We start from the raw sequence: 20,348 nt of genomic DNA, 5'->3' as shown, positions 1-20,348 counted from the left end.
CTGAACTGACCTGGAGCCCCCTGTGTCCTGGGGGCCTGGGTCTGCCTCAGGGGCCCACAGAGGGAGAAGAAGCTGCAGCACAGAAGTTGCAGCTGGGTGTCTGGTGGCTTCCCCTTCCTGCCTCTCCCTCTGCAGCCTCACCCTCCAAGGCAGCAGTAGCAGGAAAGGTGGGGCAGGAATGCCTGGCCTGGGCCCTTGGCCAGAGCTCTGAGGGACCCGCCCCGCTCCATTCCAGAGCCAATTCACTGGGAGTTGTAGGCTCTGCCAGGGGCCTGGGATGCCCCCGTGGCACTCTCGGGGCGGGGTGGCGAAGGGAGGGCTGAGACCCCTTCCCATTCACTCTTTTAGGTCTGTCTGTGTCACCTGCCCATCACTGACTGCCCTGATTATGTCCCCTGCCCCACACAAGTTGGCTAACTCCAAAGCCCAGCATGTCAGAGACAAGGAGAGAGACAGTCTGCGGGTCTTGGGCTAAAAGACCCTGTAACTCTCTGCCCCAGATACCTGATCAGGTCGTTTGGGCAGATGAACTTTGCCAAGTGAGGGTACCAGGGTCTGGTGGGGAGGGCTTTGTTGGAGTAGAGACTGTAGCCTGGCTGTGGGGGTGGGTTTGAGCCCAGGCCTCTCTTCGCCCCTCCCTTTAGGCAAGACACCACATTCCCAGGTGATTCCTGCCTACTTGGAAGGTCTCTCTCACTCCAGGGCAGAAAATCCCAAGGCTCAAGCCCACCTGCCCACCCCGAGGGCCCCCATCCATCCAGCAGTCACCCCTCAGGGTGGATGGTTGTGATCAGTGATCCCTCTGTCTGGTTGGGGGACCATGGAGGGTCCAGGCTCCCATCCACATTGAACTCTCTCTCACTGCCTGGCACCATCTCCTCTGCAACTGTCATATGTTTATTCCCCCAAATGTTACTTTGGATCCCATCATTACCTTCCTCTAAAGTCTTCCATGGCTGTCCATGGGCAACTGAGGCACAGCGAAGCTGTGGTCCTTCGGGGTACTGCTTGGTGGGCCGCCCTCAGAGGCTGGGCCCTCACACCCATGAGCTTTACTCTCAGGGTCCCCCTACTTGCCTGCTGGGTCCTCCCTTCCTTTTCATTTCTTGACCATCCTTCGTGGCTCTAGCAGGAGGCCTCCAGACTCCCCCATACCTCCAAAACTCTCCTTGCATACACGGCCCTGTTGGGTGACAAGGAGTCCTGAACCATGGGCTAGAGGACAAGGCTGAGCTCCTCTGACAGCATGGCCCTGTTTATAGAGACTGCAGAATCCCTGAGGGGAGACTTGATGGAAAGGGGCCAAGACCAGGGCACCACTAACACTACCCTGGGCACTTGGGATCCATGGTGGGTATTTGAGCGGAGGAAGGAGCAGGCCAAACTGGGCTTAAGGAACATCTACCCTTTGGGGAAGAAAGGGTTGCTTCCCTTGGCAGCTCTGAGCTCTCTCTCTCCTTCAAGGACCCCTCAGCTGGGCCCAGGCAGGGAGCAAGGCAGGGGTCAGTGGCCAGTCCAGGAACTCCCCTTTGAGGTGATATGGGCTCACTGCTGAGTTCTGATATGGGTGGTCATGGACCTTGCTTCTGGGCACCCTGCCTGAGAGGATGGGCACTGGCCCTGCTCCTAGCTGTAACCTGTGCCCTACATAGGAGGCCCTGAGTCTGGCACCCGGCCATGTGCAACCCTGAGGAGGCAGCCCTGCTGAGGCTGGAGGAGGTCTTCTCAGCCACCCTCGCCCGTGTCAACAGCTATGTCCTCCAGCCCCTGCTCCCAGCTGGTGAGTCTAGGCTCTCTAGTGGGGAGGGAAGGGCACTGAGGAATGATCCCAGGGACAGGAGTCCTACCTTGTTGGACTCGCTGAGCCACAGCTTCCTCAACCTCAAATAGGAGTGGTGACACCTGGTATCAGCATCTTCTGATGGAGGTGGTGCGATCTCGGCTCACTGCAACCTCCGCCTCCCATGTTCAAGCGATTCTTGTGCCTCAGCCTTCTGAGTAGCTGGGATTACAGATGCCTGCCACCATGCCTGGCTAATTTTCATATTTTCAGTAGAGACGGGGGTTTTACCATGTTGGCCAGGCTGGTCTTGAACTCCTGACCTCAAGTGATCCGCCCGCTTCAGCCTTTCAAAGTGCTGGGATTATAGGCATGAACCACTGCACCAGGTCAGACTGCTCCTTTCTTAAAGGAACCCTGAGGGGCCAGGCCATGAACCTACCTGTAGCCCAGACCAGGCTGTGCAAAGAGATGGAATTCCTCCTCTCCCAGGGTAAAAGACTAGAGACTGCCGTTTGCTTGAATTTTCATCTTGCTCCCACCTAGGGCACCTGGTGGTGCCGGGAGGGGAACAAGACTGACTGGAACACAGGATGCCTAGGTTTTACTTCCAGCTTAGGTCTCATTTGTGAGGCCTTGGTCAGGTGCCTCTGTGCATCTGTGAAATGGCAGAGGACTGTGTGACCCTGTGGACTCCACATTCTGGATCTGAGGAGTCCAGGATGAGGAAGCCCAGAGCCAGGGGGGAATTCGTGTGTGTACTTAGTTCCCTGAGGCTGTCAGGTCAGGGTTGTCCCTGTTGATTGAGGAGGTGGGTGTGCACCCCTATTTCCTCCTCAAGAGTGCTGCCCACTGCTCCAGCCTGCCCTTCCCCTGCTCAGCTCTAGGGTTCACCAATTCTGTCCTGTGGATCCCAGGGATGCAGACCCTGCCACAGCTCCAGGGCTGGCAGGTGCTGGTGGCCCTCATGTGAACACCCGGGGCTTCTGCATGTTCCCTGGGAGACAGAGCCCACGTCCTCCACTCACAGTGTGCCTGTGCTCCTGCCCCAGCCCCAGAGCCCTCGGATCCCTGGGGCAGAGAGTGCCTGCGGCTCTTGCAACAGCTGCACAAGAGCTCCCAGCAACTCTGGGAGGTGACGGAGGAAAGTCTGCACTCACTGCAGGAGAGGCTGCGCCACCCAGACTCCACCAGTCTGGAGTCCCTGCTGCTGCTGCGAGGTGCTGACCGTGTACTGCAGGCCCACATAGAGTAAGACCACTGGAGGTGGGGCTGGGGCTCAGCCCTGGTGTCAGAGTGCCACCTGGCATTAAGGTTCACCTGGGGGTGGGCCTCACATGGATCAGGGTTCAGGTGAAGGTTTGGGCTCAGTCCGTTGTTGGTGCTCACATGGGGTCAGCCTCACCTGGGCTTGGGTGTTCACCTGACAGCAGGCTCAGACACTCCAGACCTGAGGCTTGGGACCTCCTAGGGAAGAGAGACTGTATGTTAGAATTGTCTTGTTGGCCCAGGAGTCGAGGTCTCCAGTGGCCAGAGCCAGGTCACTGTCTGGGCCCTCAGGGCTGCAACTGATTAGTGGGTGGGATCTGGGGATCCAGGGACCAGGGGCTTAGGTCTGGGGCTGAGGACTGGGTTTGCAGGGTGTCCCCTGTGCTGCCTGCAGGTACATTGAATCCTACACAAGCTGCATGGTGGTGCAGGCCTTCCAGAAGGCAGCAAAGAGGAGAAGGTGAGCACAGGGCTGGTGCAGTGGCCCCTGATGGGGCGGGAGTGCCTGAGTGAGGGTGGGGTCAGGGGAGCCCCCTCCCCAGAGCAGTGGGTGTCACAGCCCATGACTCATCCTGGAGGACTTCTGGCTCTACAAGTCTGTACTGATCCACACTGGAAGAGAAAGAGGAAAGGCCCAGCGAGGCCAGGAACAGAATTCAGACCCACTCCAGCTGGGCTGGCCTTGGGGCAGGGAAAGAGGGGCATTCCTTCAGGGTGGATGGTTGTGATCAGCAATCCCTTCACACTCTGAGATATTGCTCCTAAACCTGTGAGGGACCCAGAGAGCAGGGGTAGAATCATATCTTGGGAATGAGGACACATGGGCCCAGGGCCGAGCTGGGGAAGCACCTTCATATTCTACCCACTGCCCCACCAGCAGAAGAGGAGCTGTCAGGGAGAAAAGGGCAAAGTCTGGCCTAGATTCAGGCCTCTCGACCAGCCGGGACCAGGACTGGGCTAGGGAAGATTCCAATAAGCTCCCCACTCACTGGCTGCCCTGTCCCCCTTCAGCATCACCCAACCCAGGAGCTGGTGGTTGGGTGATGCTGAGGGGGTACTGTGTTGGGGGTACTGTGTTGATCTGACAGGGTAGAGGTTTTGGGCCTGGGGCTGGTCTTGGGGTCTGGGGGATTAGCAGGGGCAGGGAGGTGGCGGTGTGGGTGCAGGAATGGAGGAAGGGGTGAAGGTGGTGTGTGGCCCTCTCTACACACAGCGAGTACTGGCGGGGCCAGCGGAAGGCCCTGCGGCAGCTGTTGTCAGGTGTGAGCTCAGAGGGCTTGGTGGGCGCATCGCCGGGCCAGGCCCTCCACCAGCCACTCACTCATCACGTGCAACAGTACGTGCTCCTCCTGCTGAGCCTCGGGGACACCATTGGGGAGGTGGGTACCAAGGGCAGCAGCATGTGGGGAAGCCGAGGGAAGGGAGGGATAGAGCCCAGACTCAGGGGACTCAGCCTGTACTCAGGAACCCTAGTACAAGAAGGACTCAGCCATGCCGGGGGATGGGAGAGAGTTGAGGGAGTTACAGTCCTGTCCTGGGGTTTCCAGGGGACATGGGGGACATGGTCCAGCCCTGAGGAGGGGGTCCGAAGGCATGGTTCTGCCCGAGAGAATCTTAGTGGATGACAGCACTGCTCTTCCCTGCGGTGTCTGAGGCACGTGGCCCTGCCCTGGTAGAGCCAGCAGAGACCCAGAGAGCAGGGGTAGAATCATATCTTGGGAATGAGGACACATGGGCCCAGGACTGAGCTGGGGAAGCACCTTCATATTCTACCCACTGCCCCACCAGCAGAAGAGGAGCTGTCAGGGAGAAAAGGGCAAAATCTGGCCTAGATTCAGGCCTCTCGACCAGCCGGGACCAGGACTGGGCTAGGGAAGATTCCAATAAGCTCCCCACTCACTGGCTGCCCTGTCCCCCTTCAGCATCACCCAACCCAGGAGCTGGTGGTGAACGCAGTCACCCTCTTTGGGAACCTGCAGTCCTTCATGAAGCAGGCGTTGGACCAGGCTGCAGCCACACAGGCTCTCTGGCACACCCTGAGAGGCCGGCTGAGGGTGAGTTGGGGGCCTGAGGGGCAGTTAGGGAGGGGGGTCCTTTTTGGGCATGGAGCTGTTGGGGGCCTTGAGCTGCTTGCTGTATTCTCCGGGTCTCAGTTTCCCCATATGGAAGGGGGAGTGATGGCTGAAGCAGGAGGCCGTAAAGTCCCTCTGTCCAGCCATTCTTATCTGTTTGCTGAGCATGTCCTGGGCCAGACCCTGACCTGGCCTAGGGAAGAGGCAATCAGCAGATTGCCGCTCGCCTGGGGATGTCACCGATCACACCCTTGCGTCGCTGCCCACCACGGCATGAATTGCCCCTGCAGGGAGGAGAGTCCCCTGGGCCCTGAGGCTTGGACCTGGTGTGGAGAATTAGGAGACTGGGTGGAGGAATGAGAATTGCAGAAGGGAGGCAGGGGTGGCTGAGTACTGGGAGAGGACTGATAGGGGAATGGCTGGGGCCATGGCACAGAGATGTGGGAGGGGACACTGAAGCTTCAAGAGAGCCAGGAATGTATCATCAGTGCATTTCTGTCCATCACTCCAAGTCTCCTGGAGGAGGTCTGTCGGGGGTGCCTGGGGTACAGGGGGAGGTGGCAGAGTGGCTGCCAGTTTGCAGGAAGAGGTGCCTAAGCCTTGTACTGTCCTCTTTGCCCCACCAGGATGTGCTCTGCACACCTGCTCACAGACTCCTTCAGGACAGCCAGGACGTACCCGTGACGGTCGCACCGCTGCGGGCTGAGCGTGTGCTGCTCTTTGATGATGCCCTCGTCCTGCTGCAGGTGGGGGTGGGGCTGACCCGAGGTCTTAGGGCCACAGTAGGGTTCTGGGGTCTGGTTGGGAAAGGAGCAGGAGAGGGGCACGCTACTGGGACTGAGAACGTGGGCTTGGAGGGATAGTCAGGGACAGAAAGGCATTGTGTTGGGGAGGGGCGGTCCGCTGGAGCTGTCCCCAGAGGAGCATGGGCTGAATGGAAATTCGGTCCAAGGTTTGTCCCGGCTTCAGCCCTTCCCAGCTGGTGTCCTTGGTTACATGTCTTCACCTTCTTTTTCCCATCTGGAATGTGGGGTCATTATTAGTGAATTTGTTCCACAGTAGACACCAGACAACTCTTAGTTCCCATTGTACTCAAATGAGAGAGGAACCCCAGACAGGAAGTCATGGGTGACTGAGGGGTGACTAAGGAGGGCTGGATGAGAAGGCTTCTAGAGAAAAGTACCCCACAGGAGCAGTGCCTGGGCTTTCAGCATTGTGGAAGTCAGGAGGGAGCCAGGCCTGGGGCTGGGAATTGTTACATGGCCAGTCACCAACTCTGGCTCATCCCCCCAAAATCATGTTGTCCTGGTGAGGTCCACAGCACTGCCTTCTCTGCCCCTTATAAGGTTGGCCTGGAGCCCCCTTGCAGACAGGTGGCAGGGACCCGGCGGGAAGCTCCTGCCCAGCTTAGACCTGTGTCCCCTGAAGCCTGATTTTGGGGTTGGTTCTGATTTAGTTTGAATTCCCCTCCACTCTCAACTTCACACTCCGCTCCAGTACACTGATGAGCTACTGCCCCTTCCCTGTGCTAGCTCTCTCCTACGCTGGACCTTTGAACATGCTGTTGTGTCTGGTGGGCCGTCTCTTGTCCATGGCCTGCGGCTGGCAAGCTCCTCCTCACCCCTCAGGCCTGGGCTCCCACCTCCTCCCTGTCTTGGTATGGAGCAGTGACTGGCCTGACTGGGCCGGGCAGGAAGTTGCTACACAAAATCTTCCCATAGGAAGGGGCTCTTTTTCTGGCTCTCAGATCAGGATGGCATTCTGGGTAGAAGGAACAGCAGGAGCAAAGGTTCACAGTGAGGAGAGGTCGGGGCAAGCTCGTGAAGGTGTGATTGCGGAGTGGCCGTGACGGTGTGGTGGTCTGTGAGGTCTCAAATGTTAGGCTCAGCAGTCTCAACCCCCAGGTAGTAGGAGCCATAGAGAGGTTTCCAGCAGGGGTTGACCAGTTCCCAGCTTCATTTCCAGACCACTCTAGTGGCCACAGGGGGCTAGAGGCTGGTTCTGAGTTACTGGCCAAGCCCTGGGGTGGAAGGGACATGGAGCAGCTGTCCCTGAGGTGGGGAGCAAGCCAGGGAGGAGAGGGACTCAGTGCTGGACGTGCTGGGCAGAATAGCCTCGGTGGCCATGCAGGGTTGAGCTTGGGGCAAGCCTGGGTCAGAGGGTAGGCAAGCATCTGTCCTGGGCTCCGGATGACACCTGTGTCTGTCCTCTTCCAGGGCCACAACGTCCACACCTTTGATCTGAAGCTGGTGTGGGTGGATCCTGGGCAGGACGGGTGAGCGACCCCCTCGGCTGACACCCCAGACCTTCCCTTTACCCCCATGACACCTGCCCACACCCTGGTACTCTGGCTTGGGCCCCTCCACCCTTCTGGACAGAGCTGGGGCCTACTCGTCCCCTCCATCTGTCTAGGTGCACGTTTCACCTCCTCACGCCTGAAGAAGAGTTCTCCTTTTGTGCCAAGGACTCCCAGGGCCAGGTGAGTGTGGGTGAGCTGCTGCAGGAGTGGGGTCAGAGGACAGGGTAGGAAGAGGGCAGAAGTATGCAACCCTGCAGGGCCCCACAGGAGTGCCAGCGAGTGTCTGGCAGGCCTCTGGGGACCTGGTCAGAGGAAATTGGGGTCAGGCATTAGAATGCCAAAAAGAACAGGGTATTTTTCTTTCTAAAGACAGAATTGGGTCCTGTGTTGATCCCTGCCCTGAGGTCTTGTTTGTCCTCTGGGCAGGCCCTGCAACTGCAGAGGAGGATCTCAGGCTGGGTGGGGGCCACAGAGGGCAGCAGGGAGCAGTTAAAGGGCCCCCCAGGTGACAAAACGGAGTGGGGGTGGAGGGTGGAGGGGTGGTACCTGGAGCTACCCCAGAAGGCTTCTTGGAGGGAAAGCCTCCAGCAGCAGTGATCCCTTCCCCGTGTTCCCCCTCCCACCAGGCAGTCTGGCAGTGGAAGGTGACCCAGGCTGTTCGCCAGGTCCTGCGTGGGAAGAAGGACTTCCCTGTGCTGGGGGCTGGCCTGGAGCCCTCCCAGCCTCCCGCCTGCCGCTGTGCAGAATATACCTTCCGCGCAGAGGGCCGGCTCTGCCAGGCCACCTATGAGGGCGAGTGGTGCAGGGCTCGGCCTCACGGCAAGTGAGTGGCTGGAGCTCTGGGTGGCAAGGTGGGGCTCTGTGGGGGTGGGGGCAGAGAGCAGCACACAAACCTGTCTCAGGACATGCACCAGGAGCAGTTACTCTCTGTGGACAGTCAATTCTCAGACTGCCTTTTAAGTCCTCTCGGACTGGGCCTGGCCCAGAGATGGTCTGTGCCAAATAAAGTCTTGATGGTGACACTAGAGGACAAGGGGCAGCAACCATGCCCTGGCCTTAGAGCCTGCAGGTGCCATTCCATTCTTAGGAGGGTGGGAGAATAATTCTCACATCCATACCGGATGTCTGGTGGTGGTGAAGTGGCTTGCACACATTCTATTGCCATCGGTTCTCATAAAGACGCTTGTATGGAGTGCTTTTACCCATTTCATAGGTACAGACACTGAGGCCCAATGATGGGCATGACCTGCCCAAGGTCTCAGGGCAAATGATGGGGTGACTCGGCCTCAATCACAGGTCTGTGTGACCCCATAGACAGGCAAGCCTTTACAGAGCATGTGGCCCTACCCCATGCCACATTTGGGAAAACAGACCCAGAGAGGGGAAGGGACTCACAAGGCCACACTCTCAAGCACCTCTGCTAGTTCTAATACCCTGCCTCCTTTCAGAAAGGGCTCGAGAAGACTTATGAGCAGAGGGACAGAAAAAACACAGAAGTGAGGAGAAGGGTGGTAGAAACCCCACTGACTAGCATTGAACTTGAGCTTGATGCTTAGCTCTGAGCTTCCTGTTGGTCAAGGGAAAAAGGGAACCTAGATGTCTCCAGGGCTTTCCCTATGGGATGTGGTGAGTGTGCCCCATGAGGCTGCTGGTACAGTTGGGCCAGGAGTAGAAAAGGGCTAAAGGGGCTTTCTGCAGGGGATGTTTGGAGCTCAGACAAGAAGGCTGGGTTGGTGCAGAGAGCCCAGTCCAAGGAAAGAGAAAGGGAGGGTGTCTGAGAAAGTAGGTGGCTGAGGTTGCTGAGGGATGGGTGGGCCTGAGGCTCGTGAACCTCCACTGTGTTCCAGGGGAACCCTGAAATGGCCGGATGGGCGGAATCACGTGGGGAATTTCTGCCAGGGCCTGGAGCATGGGTAAGGCTGGCTGGGGCTGCTGCTGGGAGGCTTGCGGTGGGTGGGGAGTGCTTTCCTCCCCTGCTGTGGTCGCCAGCCCGGCCCCATCCTGAATTCCCAAACCTCAAGCAGGAACTTAGAGACAATCTGGTCCAGCCTGCCTCATTGTACAGAAGGGGAACCGAGGGCCTGAATAGGGGGCCCGTCTGAGCTCGAGGTCATGGAGGGAGTGGTACAGGCCAAAAGGTGCTGTATGGTGCCCGGGGACAGGCTGAAGGGAGGGGTCCTGAGAGGGGCCCTTTGAAGAACAGGAAGACTGAGGGCCTCTGAGAGTCTCCTTATTGTCCAGAAGGCTCCTTGGGGGCCGGGATACTCCTGGGTGGCATGGAGTAGGTGTGATGGGCGTCTCAGGTCAGGGCTGATCCCCATCCCCACAACCATGCTGTCAGCTTCGGCATCCGCCTGCTGCCCCAGGCCTCTGAGGACAGGTTCGACTGTTACAAGTGCCACTGGCGAGAAGGCAGCATGTGTGGCTACGGCATCTGTGAGTAAGTGACCCTGGTTGGGGGCTCGTGGGATGGGCCCATCCTCTGGGCCGAGCTCCGTGAGGCAGAGTTCGCTGTTGATGGCCCTCCCCAGGTACAGCACCGATGAGGTGTACAAAGGCTACTTCCAGGAAGGCCTGCGGCATGGATTTGGGGTCCTTGAGAGTGGTCCACAGGCCCCCCAGCCCTTCAGGTACACGGGCCACTGGGAGAGGGGCCAGAGGAGCGGCTATGGCATCGAGGAGGATGGTGACAGGTGAGGGCCCTGCAGCCCCCACTCCCAGGGTAGAGGGATGGACAGGGCCCTCACAGACCAGATTGTTGCAGGACACAGGCTCCCGTCTGTCCTCCACTGTGTCTCTCTTAAGCCCCTCACTTCTCCTCCAGTCCCTCGGTTGCCATGGAGGCTCAGGCTGAGGGAATACTGGTCATGCTGACTGCAGGGTCACCCCCGACCCTCACCCCTCCTCATGGTGTTGGAGAGACAGACCCCCTGCTCTGTCACATCTAAAAACTGCAGCCCTTGCTGGCTCTCTGGGCTGTGTGATAAAGCCCTGGATCCTTGGCCTGGCAATCACGGCCTCGCCTGCTTCTCTAACCTCACCCCAGCTGCATCTCCTATGCACCCCTCCAGCCTTTCTGGACCACGGAAGTCCCCACGTATCCATCACATGCTCCTACCTCCATGGCTTTGCATACACTCCTATTCCACCTGTCCTTCCTGCCGCCTCCACAGAGAAGCCTCCCAGATGCCCTTCCCAGGCTGCCTGCCTCCCTCCTCTACCCTCTGTTCCTCTTGGGGGTCCTGACCCCTCTGGTCTTGTGTCTGTTGAGTGGATTCAGGTGATGTCACTGCCCCTTATCTGCACTCCCTGCCGCCCCGTGCCAGCAGAGTGCCCAGGAGGTGCATGGGAATGAGTCTCATCCAACTCTGGCCACATTCCTCTCCCTGCAGAGGCGAGCGCTACATCGGCATGTGGCAGGCTGGTCAGCGCCACGGCCCGGGGGTCGTGGTCACCCAGGCAGGTGTCTGCTACCAGGGCACCTTCCAGGCGGACAAGACGGTGGTGAGCAGAGTGTGTCCTGGGCTACCCCTCTCTTTGCACCCCAATCCTGCTGGGGGCCCTGAGGCTGAGCTGAGGCTTTTCAGGGAGGGATGGGAAAGGGGTCTGTGTTCCTGGGTAGCCAGAACCTGGGCAGGAAGCCAGCCCTACCACCCACCTCCCCTGGCCCTGGCCACTCCCTGCTCTACCTGACCTTGGTTTCCCCATCAGCAACTCGGGTTAAGAATACTTACCATAGATTCCACGAACTAGCAAGAATCGAGTGCTTACTTGTGATGATGCATTAGCTGACATTCATAGAGTCCTAACTTGACACCTGGCTCTGGGCTAAGCTCCCACCCTGATCCTGTGGGATCCTCCCAAGAGCCCTGCAGGTTGATGTCATTATTATCCCCGGTGTGTCCCTAGTGAATGACAAATGAGAGGCTCAGAGGGATCAGAGGACCTGCTCCGTGTCACCTTCACTGAGTGGCAGAGCTGACACTCACACCTTGGTCTGCTGAGCCTCACCGCTGAGCCTGGGACTCCCACGTTTGCCTCACCCAATCCCTTCCAGGTGCTTGGGGAATGTGGGGCTCTGGCTGATGGCTGCTCTTGTTATTACGGTCTGTTGGTTTGTTTATGCTCTAATTCATTCTCGAAAGGATTGAAGGAGGCCTTCGAGGAAAGAGGAAGAAAAGGGAAGAATAAGTACGCAAAATAGATTTGGAAATAAGCTGAACACTCATTGTATCCCTTTCGGCTCTGAGCTTCCTAGCAGCCCATGGGGCAAGGGAGCCTGGTCAGCTCTGCCATTCCCAGGGCCAGTGACAAGCAGGGAAGCAGGAATGTTTCAGAGAAAGCCCCACATTTCTTGAGCTCCCAAGGGCTTCCTGAAGAAGCCACTGGGGTGAGGAACCAGGGTAGAGGGTGTCATTTGCGGAAATCCATGGATGGGGTCCATGGGGCTGGTGCTCAGCAGGCCAAAGGCTAGAGTCCTAATTAGGTACAGTCCTGTGGGGCATGATGAGGCTCAGGGTCCCTCTCCCCGTGTGTCAGGGCACACCTCCCTTCTTTTGCCATCTGTCTCCACCCTGAGTTTTCTGGCCCTTCCTCACCCACCGTTTCTACCCTCCCTGGCTTCCTCTCCCCAAGGGTCCAGGCATCCTCCTCTCTGAAGATGACTCCCTGTATGAGGGCACCTTCACCAGGGACCTGACCCTCATGGGGAAGGTGAGGACCACCGAGGCCCCGCTCCACACCCTGCCGAGGCCTTGGCTGGGGTCTGTAATCTCCCCACTCGGACTCAGGGCTGGGGGTACAGGCAGATGGGGGAGCAGGCAGGGGAAGGCCTGTCACACCTCCCTTAGAGCCAAGGGGTGAGCACAGTGACTGCACCCTGCCACAGAGTTGCGATTGATTCTGGAGTGAGGTAAGAGAGGACCAGTGGCCTTGCCTGCTATCCAGAGGGTACCGGTGGTCTCCTGGCTGTGTCCTCCTGTACCCTCCTAGTTCAGAATACATGCCCTCCACCAGCACCAGTGACTGGAGCAACTGTCCCTGGAGGTACTGGCCTTCATTGTGTGCCTCCCTGAGCTGACCCAGGAGAAGGCAGTGTGTCCCCGCTGGGGCCTTTGGAAATGTAGGGGTTGTTTTGGTTTCATAATGACTGGAGCAAAGGGGTGGAGATCGGGTTGCTATGAATGGCACAGCCCCATGCGGTGAGACACCTCCCTCCTCAGGCGTTGCCTGTCCCTGGGCTTACTCCCACCCCAGCCCCTCAGTGGTGGTCTCCCCACTCTTGCCTGTGAGTCCCTTCTCCGTCCCTCTCCTCTTCCTACCTCAGAGGCGAGCGAGCCCCTGAGACATGGGCACAGCTGTTGGTGTGGGGGCTCTGGCAGGCATAGAGGATTATGAACCCCTCAGTGTGGGGCAGCTTGAATGGATGACAGGAAGCCCACTCATCAGTCTTTAGCCTCTCTGACACTGATGGACAGGCATGTGGCCTGTCACGATTGACTGGAAGGGTAACTGGGCAGACAGACATTCCTGCTCCTTTTCCTGACTCCCAGGGCAAGGTCACCTTCCCCAATGGCTTCACCTTGGAGGGCTCGTTTGGCAGTGGGGCAGGGAGAGGACTGCACACACAGGGTGTGCTGGACACAGCTGCCCTCCCACCAGACCCAAGCAGCACCTGCAAGAGGTGAGTGCCTGGCCCCTCTGGCTCTGGGCCTATCTGGGGATATGTCTGTGTTTCTACCCCAAGGACTCACGTCTCATCAGAGGGGCCTTTTTGCACCCCCCTCTTAGCACTCTAGAGAGTCCAGAGAGCGTAGGGTGTACAACTCCAGTCAGAGACTCTTGGAATCAGGGGCTGTGTGGATATAATGCTGTACACCACAAAACTGTAGGAAAAATATTATTTGTGGGCTTTGCTTAGGTCCTGCTTTTTTTTTTTTTTTTTTTTGTCTCGAAAGAATACAATACGGTTTACAAACCAAACATACAGGAAAAAAAATATAGAAAATAAGAGCATGTGTTAACCTTAAAAGAAAGGGATAGGCAGACATGTCCTACAGCATTTACAACTGATCATTAAGCCTGGCTCTGAGTTTCCTGGCAGCCAAGGTAAAGAAGGAAACTTGCTAAGTGGAATCACAGTCATTATCAAGGAGTATTTGAGAGGAGGTTAGACTTCTTTTCCTGTAGGGACAGAGTTCCTTCTTGGAAAACGGTTGCTGTTGTTCCATCTATTGAGGAAGACTTAGTATTGCACAGAGGAAGGAATCTGTGTGGGTGGCAGTTCTAATGGGAAGTGGTCCCAGGCAGCATTTCAGATGTAGGGAGGGAGTACAGTTGACTACTTGGCCTGCTGTCCCTGCATGATGCTTCTCCCTGACAGCAAGAGCTGGGAGTGGACAGCAATCCCTAGGGGCAGTCCCCAGCCCGGGCGTAGGTGTGGGCTGGGTGTAGCCTACAAGCATGACACTGGAGTGCAGGGCTCCATTAGACACATGCAGCCAGGACCCAGCCTGTTGGCCAAGGTGGGATCAACGGTAGGAAGGAACTGGCTGTAAGGGAGGGCAGAGAGGGATGTCTTGGAGGAGAATCCCAGACTTTGGGCACTGGTCTCTCTTGGGCCAAGACCCACTCTCTGGCTTGGCCTTCAGATCTGCCCACCTTTCTGTCTCCATCTTTCCAGGATTCCATATGCTTCTGTCTCTCTTCTGGTCGCAGGGTAGATTGTCTCTGTCCCTTTCTCTGCTGCTCTTCCTTCTGGAGCTGTGGAGGTCAGCCCCCTCTGCATGGTTCAATCCATCTACCCTTCCTGGGGCTTGATCCTGGGCCAGGCTGGTACCCCCACCCCTCCAAGGGCCTGGGCAGAGTCTTGCCTACCTCACCTCCATCTCTCCCTGCCCCATCACCCACCCTCCATCCCCATCACAGGCAGCTGGGCGTGGGTGCCTTCCCTGTGGAAAGCCGCTGGCAGGGAGTCTACAGGCCCTTCCAGGACTTTGTGTGTGCTGGCTGCCCCAGGGACCTGCAGGAGGCCCTGCTGGGCTTCGACGTGCAGAGCTCCAGGGAGCTGCGCAGGTCTCAGGATTACCTGTGCTGTGAGAGGTGAGGCCGAGCTGCGTGCACATGCACAGATCAGGGTGGGCTGGGGAGGGCTTCCTGGGGGGAGGGAGCTGGGCGCAGGTGTGGGTGAGGGACGCTGTGTGTGGTGCCCAGGACCCACCCTGAGGACAGTGTGGGCAGTATGGAAGACATCCTGGAGGAGCTGCTACAGCACCGGGAACCCAAGGCCCTGCAGCTGTACCTCAGGAAGGTGAGAACCCTGCCAGGGTGGCCAAGGGGGTGACATTCTCACTGCCTCTGGTGGGGAAGGGCTCCGATTTTTCATAGCAGGGTGCTGACTGAAGGGGACAGGCCTGTGGGTCCCTTGTCCTCGGAGGGCCTCAGTGTTCCCGTCTATGAGATAGAAGAAGTGTCGGGAGGCTGGTGTGGGCATGCTGTGCTTCAGACCCCGGCACTTAGTCTCTCTCCGTTGCCTATGCACTGGCCCAGGCTCTGAGCAACTCACTGCACCCTCTGGGAAAGCTGCTCCGGACACTGATGCTAACCTTCCAGGCTACCTACGCGGGTGTCGGGGCCAACAAGCACCTTCAGGAGCTGGCCCAGGAGGAGGTGAAGCAGCATGCCCGGGAACTCTGGGCTGCCTACAGGTGAGCTCGTTGGCACATGGGACAGCCACTGCCCTGTGACACCAGTGTGCCCTTTCCAGGCATCAGTTCTGCCTTGAATCTGGGAGGAATGCCATGTGTCTGATTCAACAACAAACCAGAGCCTTGGTCAGTGTGCAGCTGCTGAGCAAAGGGGTTAGAGGGTGCAGCAAAGGCCCAGCTGCAGCCCTCAGCTAGAGTCCAAGTTCCAACCAGGCCCTGGGCTGACTCTGACCCCGGGCACTCTCACCCCACCGTAGGCTGAGCTTGACCCTAGACTCAGAACACACCTGCAGTCCCAGGCTGGGCTGCGACCCCATGAAACACTGCAAATAGAAGCCTTAGATGCTATAGTTCCTTCTGCTGCTGGGGTTCCAGGATTCTCAGGCTAACATCCTGGAGCCCAACCTTCTAACTTCTGTGGTTTGAGAGGATGAACCCTACAGGCCGTGTCCACAGTTCTGAGAGGCTGCCTGCTCTTGCCTTTGTTGACTGGCGGTGGAGCTCCAGTTCTGTGGGAGGTGGCAGCCGCACCATTTCTCTCTCATTGGCTCACAGGGGTCTGCTTCGAGTTGCCTTACAGCGCAAGGGCCAGGCCCTGGAGGAAGATGAAGACACAGAGACAAGGTGACTGGCCCAGGCCTCCTTGGGGCCTGCCGAGTCGAGGGAGGCCTCATGCGTCTGCTCCTAGGACCTCACTTGGGGAAAGAGATGCTTCTGGGGAAGTGCTGGGCATTCACTCTATTGACCAAGGACTCTGCATTGATTGTTTGTGGATTAGAATGACCCATGACCTCTGTTCTGTGAGGAACCAGAGGGAGGGGGCACTGCTACAATACATTGAATGCATCTATATTCTAAATGTGTGATCCCAATCTCATCTTTCCCATGCAGAGGGTGAGTAGCTCCCCGAGGCACCCTCTTCTCCCTGTACACAGATAGGGAAACCAAGGGCTGGTAGGGATGAGTCTGAGGTTATACAGGAGTTAGGTGGGTCATTAAATCTGTCTCCCCCAGTCCCTGGAGCAAACCTTACAATTTGTCTTTAGATTCCAGACCTGAAGATGTTCCTGATCAGAGAGGCCTTCCTGTCACTGCATTGTAGGAGGCAAGGGAGATGGGGTTAGTTAGACATTAGGGAGAACTCCCCGCCTGGAGTCCTAGCACAGCAAACTAGGAGGTGGAACTGAATCAGCCTGGAATGGCTGCTGAGAGCTTGGCTGCAAGTTGCTGACCCATCTGGGGCCCTGGTTTTGCTTTCAGTCAAATGGGGATCAAACTCCTGTCCCACCTGCCATCTTGGTTGTCAAAGTCAAAGGAGGGAATGAAGTTATGAATTGAATTGGGCAAATCATGACTGAGAACAGGCTTGGAAAAGGTTTTCTGGGGAGGAGGAGGCTGGAGGCCGGGACACTGTTCGTTGTGGAACTAGGAGCTCTTTGAGAGGTGACTCCTAGTAGTAATCCTAGACCCCACCTTGCTCATCCCAACCTGTTCCGGTCTCCCCATCAGAGGCCTCCAGGTACATGGATTGGTGCTGCCCCTCATGCTGCCCAGCTTCTACTCAGAGCTCTTCACGCTCTACCTGCTGCTTCATGAGCGGGAGGACAGCTTCTACAGCCAGGGCATCGCCAGCTTGAGCCTCTTTCCCGATACCCAACTGCTGGAGTTCCTGGATGTGCAGAAGTAAGCCTTCCCTTCCCCTGTGCCGTGTTAACCAGGACTCTAGCATAGCAGATGACACAGACTCGACTCAGATTGTCTTCAACCTAAAGGTGGGGCTGGGGTTGATAGGTTCATGTACCCACCAAGTACTAAGCTTATGCATTCGAGTGTGGCTGGATCTAGGTGTTCAACTGAACGACAGAGGGAATCACCTTCCATTTCTCTCTGTTGGTCCTTCTCAGGCTGCCCCTTGTGGTGACAAACACCATAAGCACCAACCTCTCAAGGTTCATACCCTCCTAGCTCACTCCCAGAGTCCCCATAGAGGAGCTGGCATTGCCTTCCAACAGCTTCCACAGAGCCCCTGACGTCCCTCGCTGGCTCAGCTTGAGTCTTGAGCCCACCCCTGAATGCCAGCAGTGAGTGACCAGGCCTGCCTGAATATCCACTGCTGAGGCTGGGGCAAGGTCACCTGCTCTGAGCACTTGGGCTGAGAGTAGGGGAGAGGAGGTCCTCAGGGGAAACCGAAGACTGCTCTGGGTGCAAGTCGGGAGGTGTTTACCACACCCCAGGGCCTCCCTTCCACCCTCAGTCTCCAAGACGTCCTTTCTCTTCAGTGTCCCGTCTATCCACTGATGCCACAAGTGACCCCACTGTCCTCATTAGAGGGCACGGACACTCTCTCTGCTCCCACATCCAGGTCTCCTTTGTTACACAGGGATGGTGCTTCCCACCCATACCGCAAATCCCTGTTTCTTCCTCTATCTTGGTGACTGTGTCTTGTGTCTGACCAGCCACCAGCCTAGAGACCTGGCTGCCAGTGCTTCCCAAGCGTGCCCCACCTCACTCACCGCCTCAGTGTCGCTTCCCCACACCAGCCTCCAGCTCTGCTGTGTGAGGACTGCATCCCCCTGCTCACGGCCCTGTGCTGGCTCAGCAGAGCCTCCTGGATGGAGTGCAGTCTCTCCAGCCCTCCCTCTCTGCTGGGCACCATGACCTGGCTCATACAAGCCTCTGGGCCACCCTTATCTCCCTGGAGCTTCTGGAGTGCTGCCTTCTCCAGGAATCCTTCTGTCCTTCCCATGACCTGAGCTGACCTCCTTACCCTTTCTAGGACCCAGCTCTGCTGGGGGACACAGTGGCACAGGGAATTTGCCCTCTGACCTCAGACTCTGCCCCTTGTCCAGGCAAAGCTTCCTGTCTCACTTTTTCGATTTCAGGCACTTGTGGCCCCTCAAGGACCTCACGCTGACGAGCAATCAGGTGAGATGGAGGCCAGAACCCCAAGCCAGGGGCCCCCAGAGGTCCTGCAGCTTTGAGGAGCCCTTTGCCTCATGATTGCTGGGTGGAGGCTGCAGAGGAGCTGGGGAGGGACAGGGTGGGAGGAGACACCATCATTCTGACTTCCCAGTGTGGTGGAGGTAAGCTGTTGGCTTATAACCACCAGGCTCAAACATAGGTTTTTACCTGGCTGTGTGACCGTGTGCAAGAGGCTCGTGCACTGTGCCTCAGTTGCCTCATCAGTGAAAGGGAGCCAACACTAGAACAACTTCCAAATTCTTAATTAATTAATTACTTTATTTATGTTTCGAGAAAAAGTCTCACTTTGTCGCCCAGGTTAGAATGCAGTGGCGCGATCTCGGCTCACTGCAACCTCCGCCTCCTGGGTTTAAGTGATTATCCTGCCTCAGCCTCCTGAGTAGCTGGGATTACAGGTGCCTGCCAGGTGCCCACTACCATGCCCAGCTAATTTTTATATTTTTAGTAGAGACAGGGTTTTATCATGTTGGCCAGGCTGGTCTCAATCTCCTGACCTCAAGTGATCTGCCTGCCTCGGCCTCCCAAAGTGCTGGGATTACAGGCATGAGCCACAGCACCTGGCCTTTATTTATTTATCTTTTGAGATGGAGTCTTGCTCTGTCATCCAGGCTGGAGTGCAGTGGCACAATCTCAGCTCACTGCAACCTCCGCTTCCCAGGTGGAAGTAATTCTCCTGCCTCAGCCCCCCGAGTAGCTGGGATTACAGGCACGTGCCACCACACCTGGCTAGTTTTTATATTTTTGGTAGAGACAGCATTTCACCATGTTGGCCAGGCTTGTCTCAACTCCTGACCTCAGGTGATCCGCCCGCCTCGGCCTCCCAAAGTGCTGGGATTACAGGCGTGAGCCACGGCACTTGGCCAGAACCACCTCAAAATTGTTGTGAGAGTGAAGTGGGCACATGAGGCAGCTGTTTTCAAAATTTGTCTGCCAGGCTGGCAGCATCAGGATCATCTGGGAGCCTGTTAGGAAAGCAGATTCTTCGACCTGCCTCAGACCTACCGAGTCAGAAGCGCAGGGAGTGGGTCCGGGAACCTGTGTTTCACCAAGCCCTGGGTTTGAGAACCATCAACACAGGCACTCAGAACTGGGCGGCACCCAGCGGCCAGTGCCTGTTACGATTATTATCTTCTTATCCATTTGGATCCTCCCAACCTCCTGGAGACTATTCCCCTCTGTTTTATGGTTGCACAAACTGAGGCCCATAGTGGAGCTGTGATCTGGCCTGGGTCACTCAGTCCTCAGGGTGGGGCTGCACTAAAGCTGGCAGTGAAGGGGAGGGTGGCAGGAGACTCAGGCCCGGCCCTGGGAAGGAGGGGATGTCAGAGCTGGGGGGCCATGGCCTCATCCAGCCCACTCCCTCCACCATGCAGAGGTACTCCCTGGTCAGGGACAAGTGTTTCCTGTCAGCCACCGAGTGCCTGCAGAAGATCATGTGAGTGTGAGCCGTAGTGGGTTGGGGATCCGGAGGCAGAGTGTGGGGTGCTCCTGGTTGGGACTGAACCAAGGTCCTTGACCTGGAGCCAGCTACCCTGCTGCAGGACCACGGTGGACCCACGGGAGAAGCTGGAGGTGCTGGAGAGGACATACGGGGAAATTGAGGGCACGGTGTCGCGGGTGTTGGGCCGGGAGTACAAGCTGCCCATGGACGACCTGCTGCCGCTTCTCATCTACGTGGTGTCGCGCGCCCGGTGAAGCAGACAGGCTGGGAACTGGGGGTGCAGAGCAGGGGCAGGGTCCTACCCCCACCATGATATCCTCTGACACCTCTGAACCCCAGGGTTTATGGATGCAGCTTCTCTCAGTACAGATGGGGAAGCCAAGGCCCAGAAAAGGGAGGGTCCCAGCCAGGGTGCTGGGGTGCTAGAGGCAGAGTGAGAACCACACCCCAGGTGTCTAGCCATCCAGGTCAGGGCTCCTTCCCCACCTTCCTGTCCATGACAGCCCTCTTCTTGTCTCCCTCGATCTCTTGGTGGGATGGTATTCTCCAGAATTCAGCACCTGGGAGCCGAGATCCACCTGATCCGTGACATGATGGACCCCAACCACACAGGAGGCCTGTATGACTTCCTGCTCACGGCCTTGGAGGTGAGGCACAGGGGCTGTGGGCCGAGGTGGAAATGCCCTGGCCCCTGGGGCAGACCCTTTTCCCTTCCCAGACATCATGGCACCATCGTGGGAGGGAGCTCAAATTCACAGCTCATGTGTGACTCTTGGAAGGGTCCTCACAGTGTCCCTGA

General features: G+C 57.5%; 1 protein-coding gene across 11 annotated transcripts in view; it reads left to right on the top strand.

Annotated features, from left to right (window-relative positions):
• Positions 1 to 20,348, top strand: part of ALS2CL (ALS2 C-terminal like) — a 46,298-nt gene that overhangs the window by 2,596 nt on the left and 23,354 nt on the right. For 4 of the 11 annotated variants that reach the window (XR_004058834.1, XR_004058836.1, XR_004058835.1 and 1 more), the window contains exons 2-25: positions 1,653 to 1,780; positions 2,833 to 3,031; positions 3,444 to 3,509; positions 4,263 to 4,428; positions 4,972 to 5,103; positions 5,748 to 5,867; positions 7,338 to 7,396; positions 7,534 to 7,600; positions 8,047 to 8,243; positions 9,268 to 9,333; positions 9,762 to 9,856; positions 9,952 to 10,113; positions 10,813 to 10,924; positions 12,973 to 13,103; positions 14,103 to 14,190; positions 14,348 to 14,521; positions 14,633 to 14,729; positions 14,969 to 15,126; positions 15,682 to 15,750; positions 16,636 to 16,809; positions 18,009 to 18,051; positions 19,482 to 19,543; positions 19,650 to 19,799; positions 20,100 to 20,196. Coding sequence is in view for 2 of the 11 variants with exons in the window: in XM_030936263.1 (XP_030792123.1) it covers positions 1,678 to 1,780; positions 2,833 to 3,031; positions 3,444 to 3,509; positions 4,263 to 4,428; positions 4,972 to 5,103; positions 5,748 to 5,867; positions 7,338 to 7,396; positions 7,534 to 7,600; positions 8,047 to 8,243; positions 9,268 to 9,333; positions 9,762 to 9,856; positions 9,952 to 10,113; positions 10,813 to 10,924; positions 12,973 to 13,103; positions 14,103 to 14,190; positions 14,348 to 14,521; positions 14,633 to 14,729; positions 14,969 to 15,126; positions 15,682 to 15,750; positions 16,636 to 16,809; positions 18,009 to 18,051; positions 19,482 to 19,543; positions 19,650 to 19,799; positions 20,100 to 20,196 (2,787 nt within the window). In the remaining 9 variants the exon portion in view is untranslated. Of the gene's footprint in view, positions 1 to 1,652; positions 1,781 to 2,832; positions 3,032 to 3,443; positions 3,510 to 4,262; positions 4,429 to 4,971; positions 5,104 to 5,747; positions 5,868 to 7,337; positions 7,397 to 7,533; positions 7,601 to 8,046; positions 8,244 to 9,267; positions 9,334 to 9,761; positions 9,861 to 9,951; positions 10,114 to 10,812; positions 10,925 to 12,055; positions 12,134 to 12,972; positions 13,104 to 14,102; positions 14,191 to 14,347; positions 14,522 to 14,632; positions 14,730 to 14,968; positions 15,127 to 15,681; positions 15,751 to 16,635; positions 16,810 to 18,008; positions 18,052 to 19,481; positions 19,544 to 19,649; positions 19,800 to 20,099; positions 20,197 to 20,348 lie in introns of those variants that run through there. The other 7 variants (XR_004058838.1, XM_010374775.2, XR_004058844.1 and 4 more) reach the window with 5 other exon arrangements.

This window comes from Rhinopithecus roxellana, chromosome 1 (genome assembly GCF_007565055.1).
Source record: "Rhinopithecus roxellana isolate Shanxi Qingling chromosome 1, ASM756505v1, whole genome shotgun sequence".
In the NCBI taxonomy this organism is placed as follows: domain Eukaryota; kingdom Metazoa; phylum Chordata; class Mammalia; order Primates; family Cercopithecidae; genus Rhinopithecus; species Rhinopithecus roxellana.
Note: the sequence above shows the minus strand (reverse complement) of the source record. Positions and strands in the feature narration are given on the sequence as shown.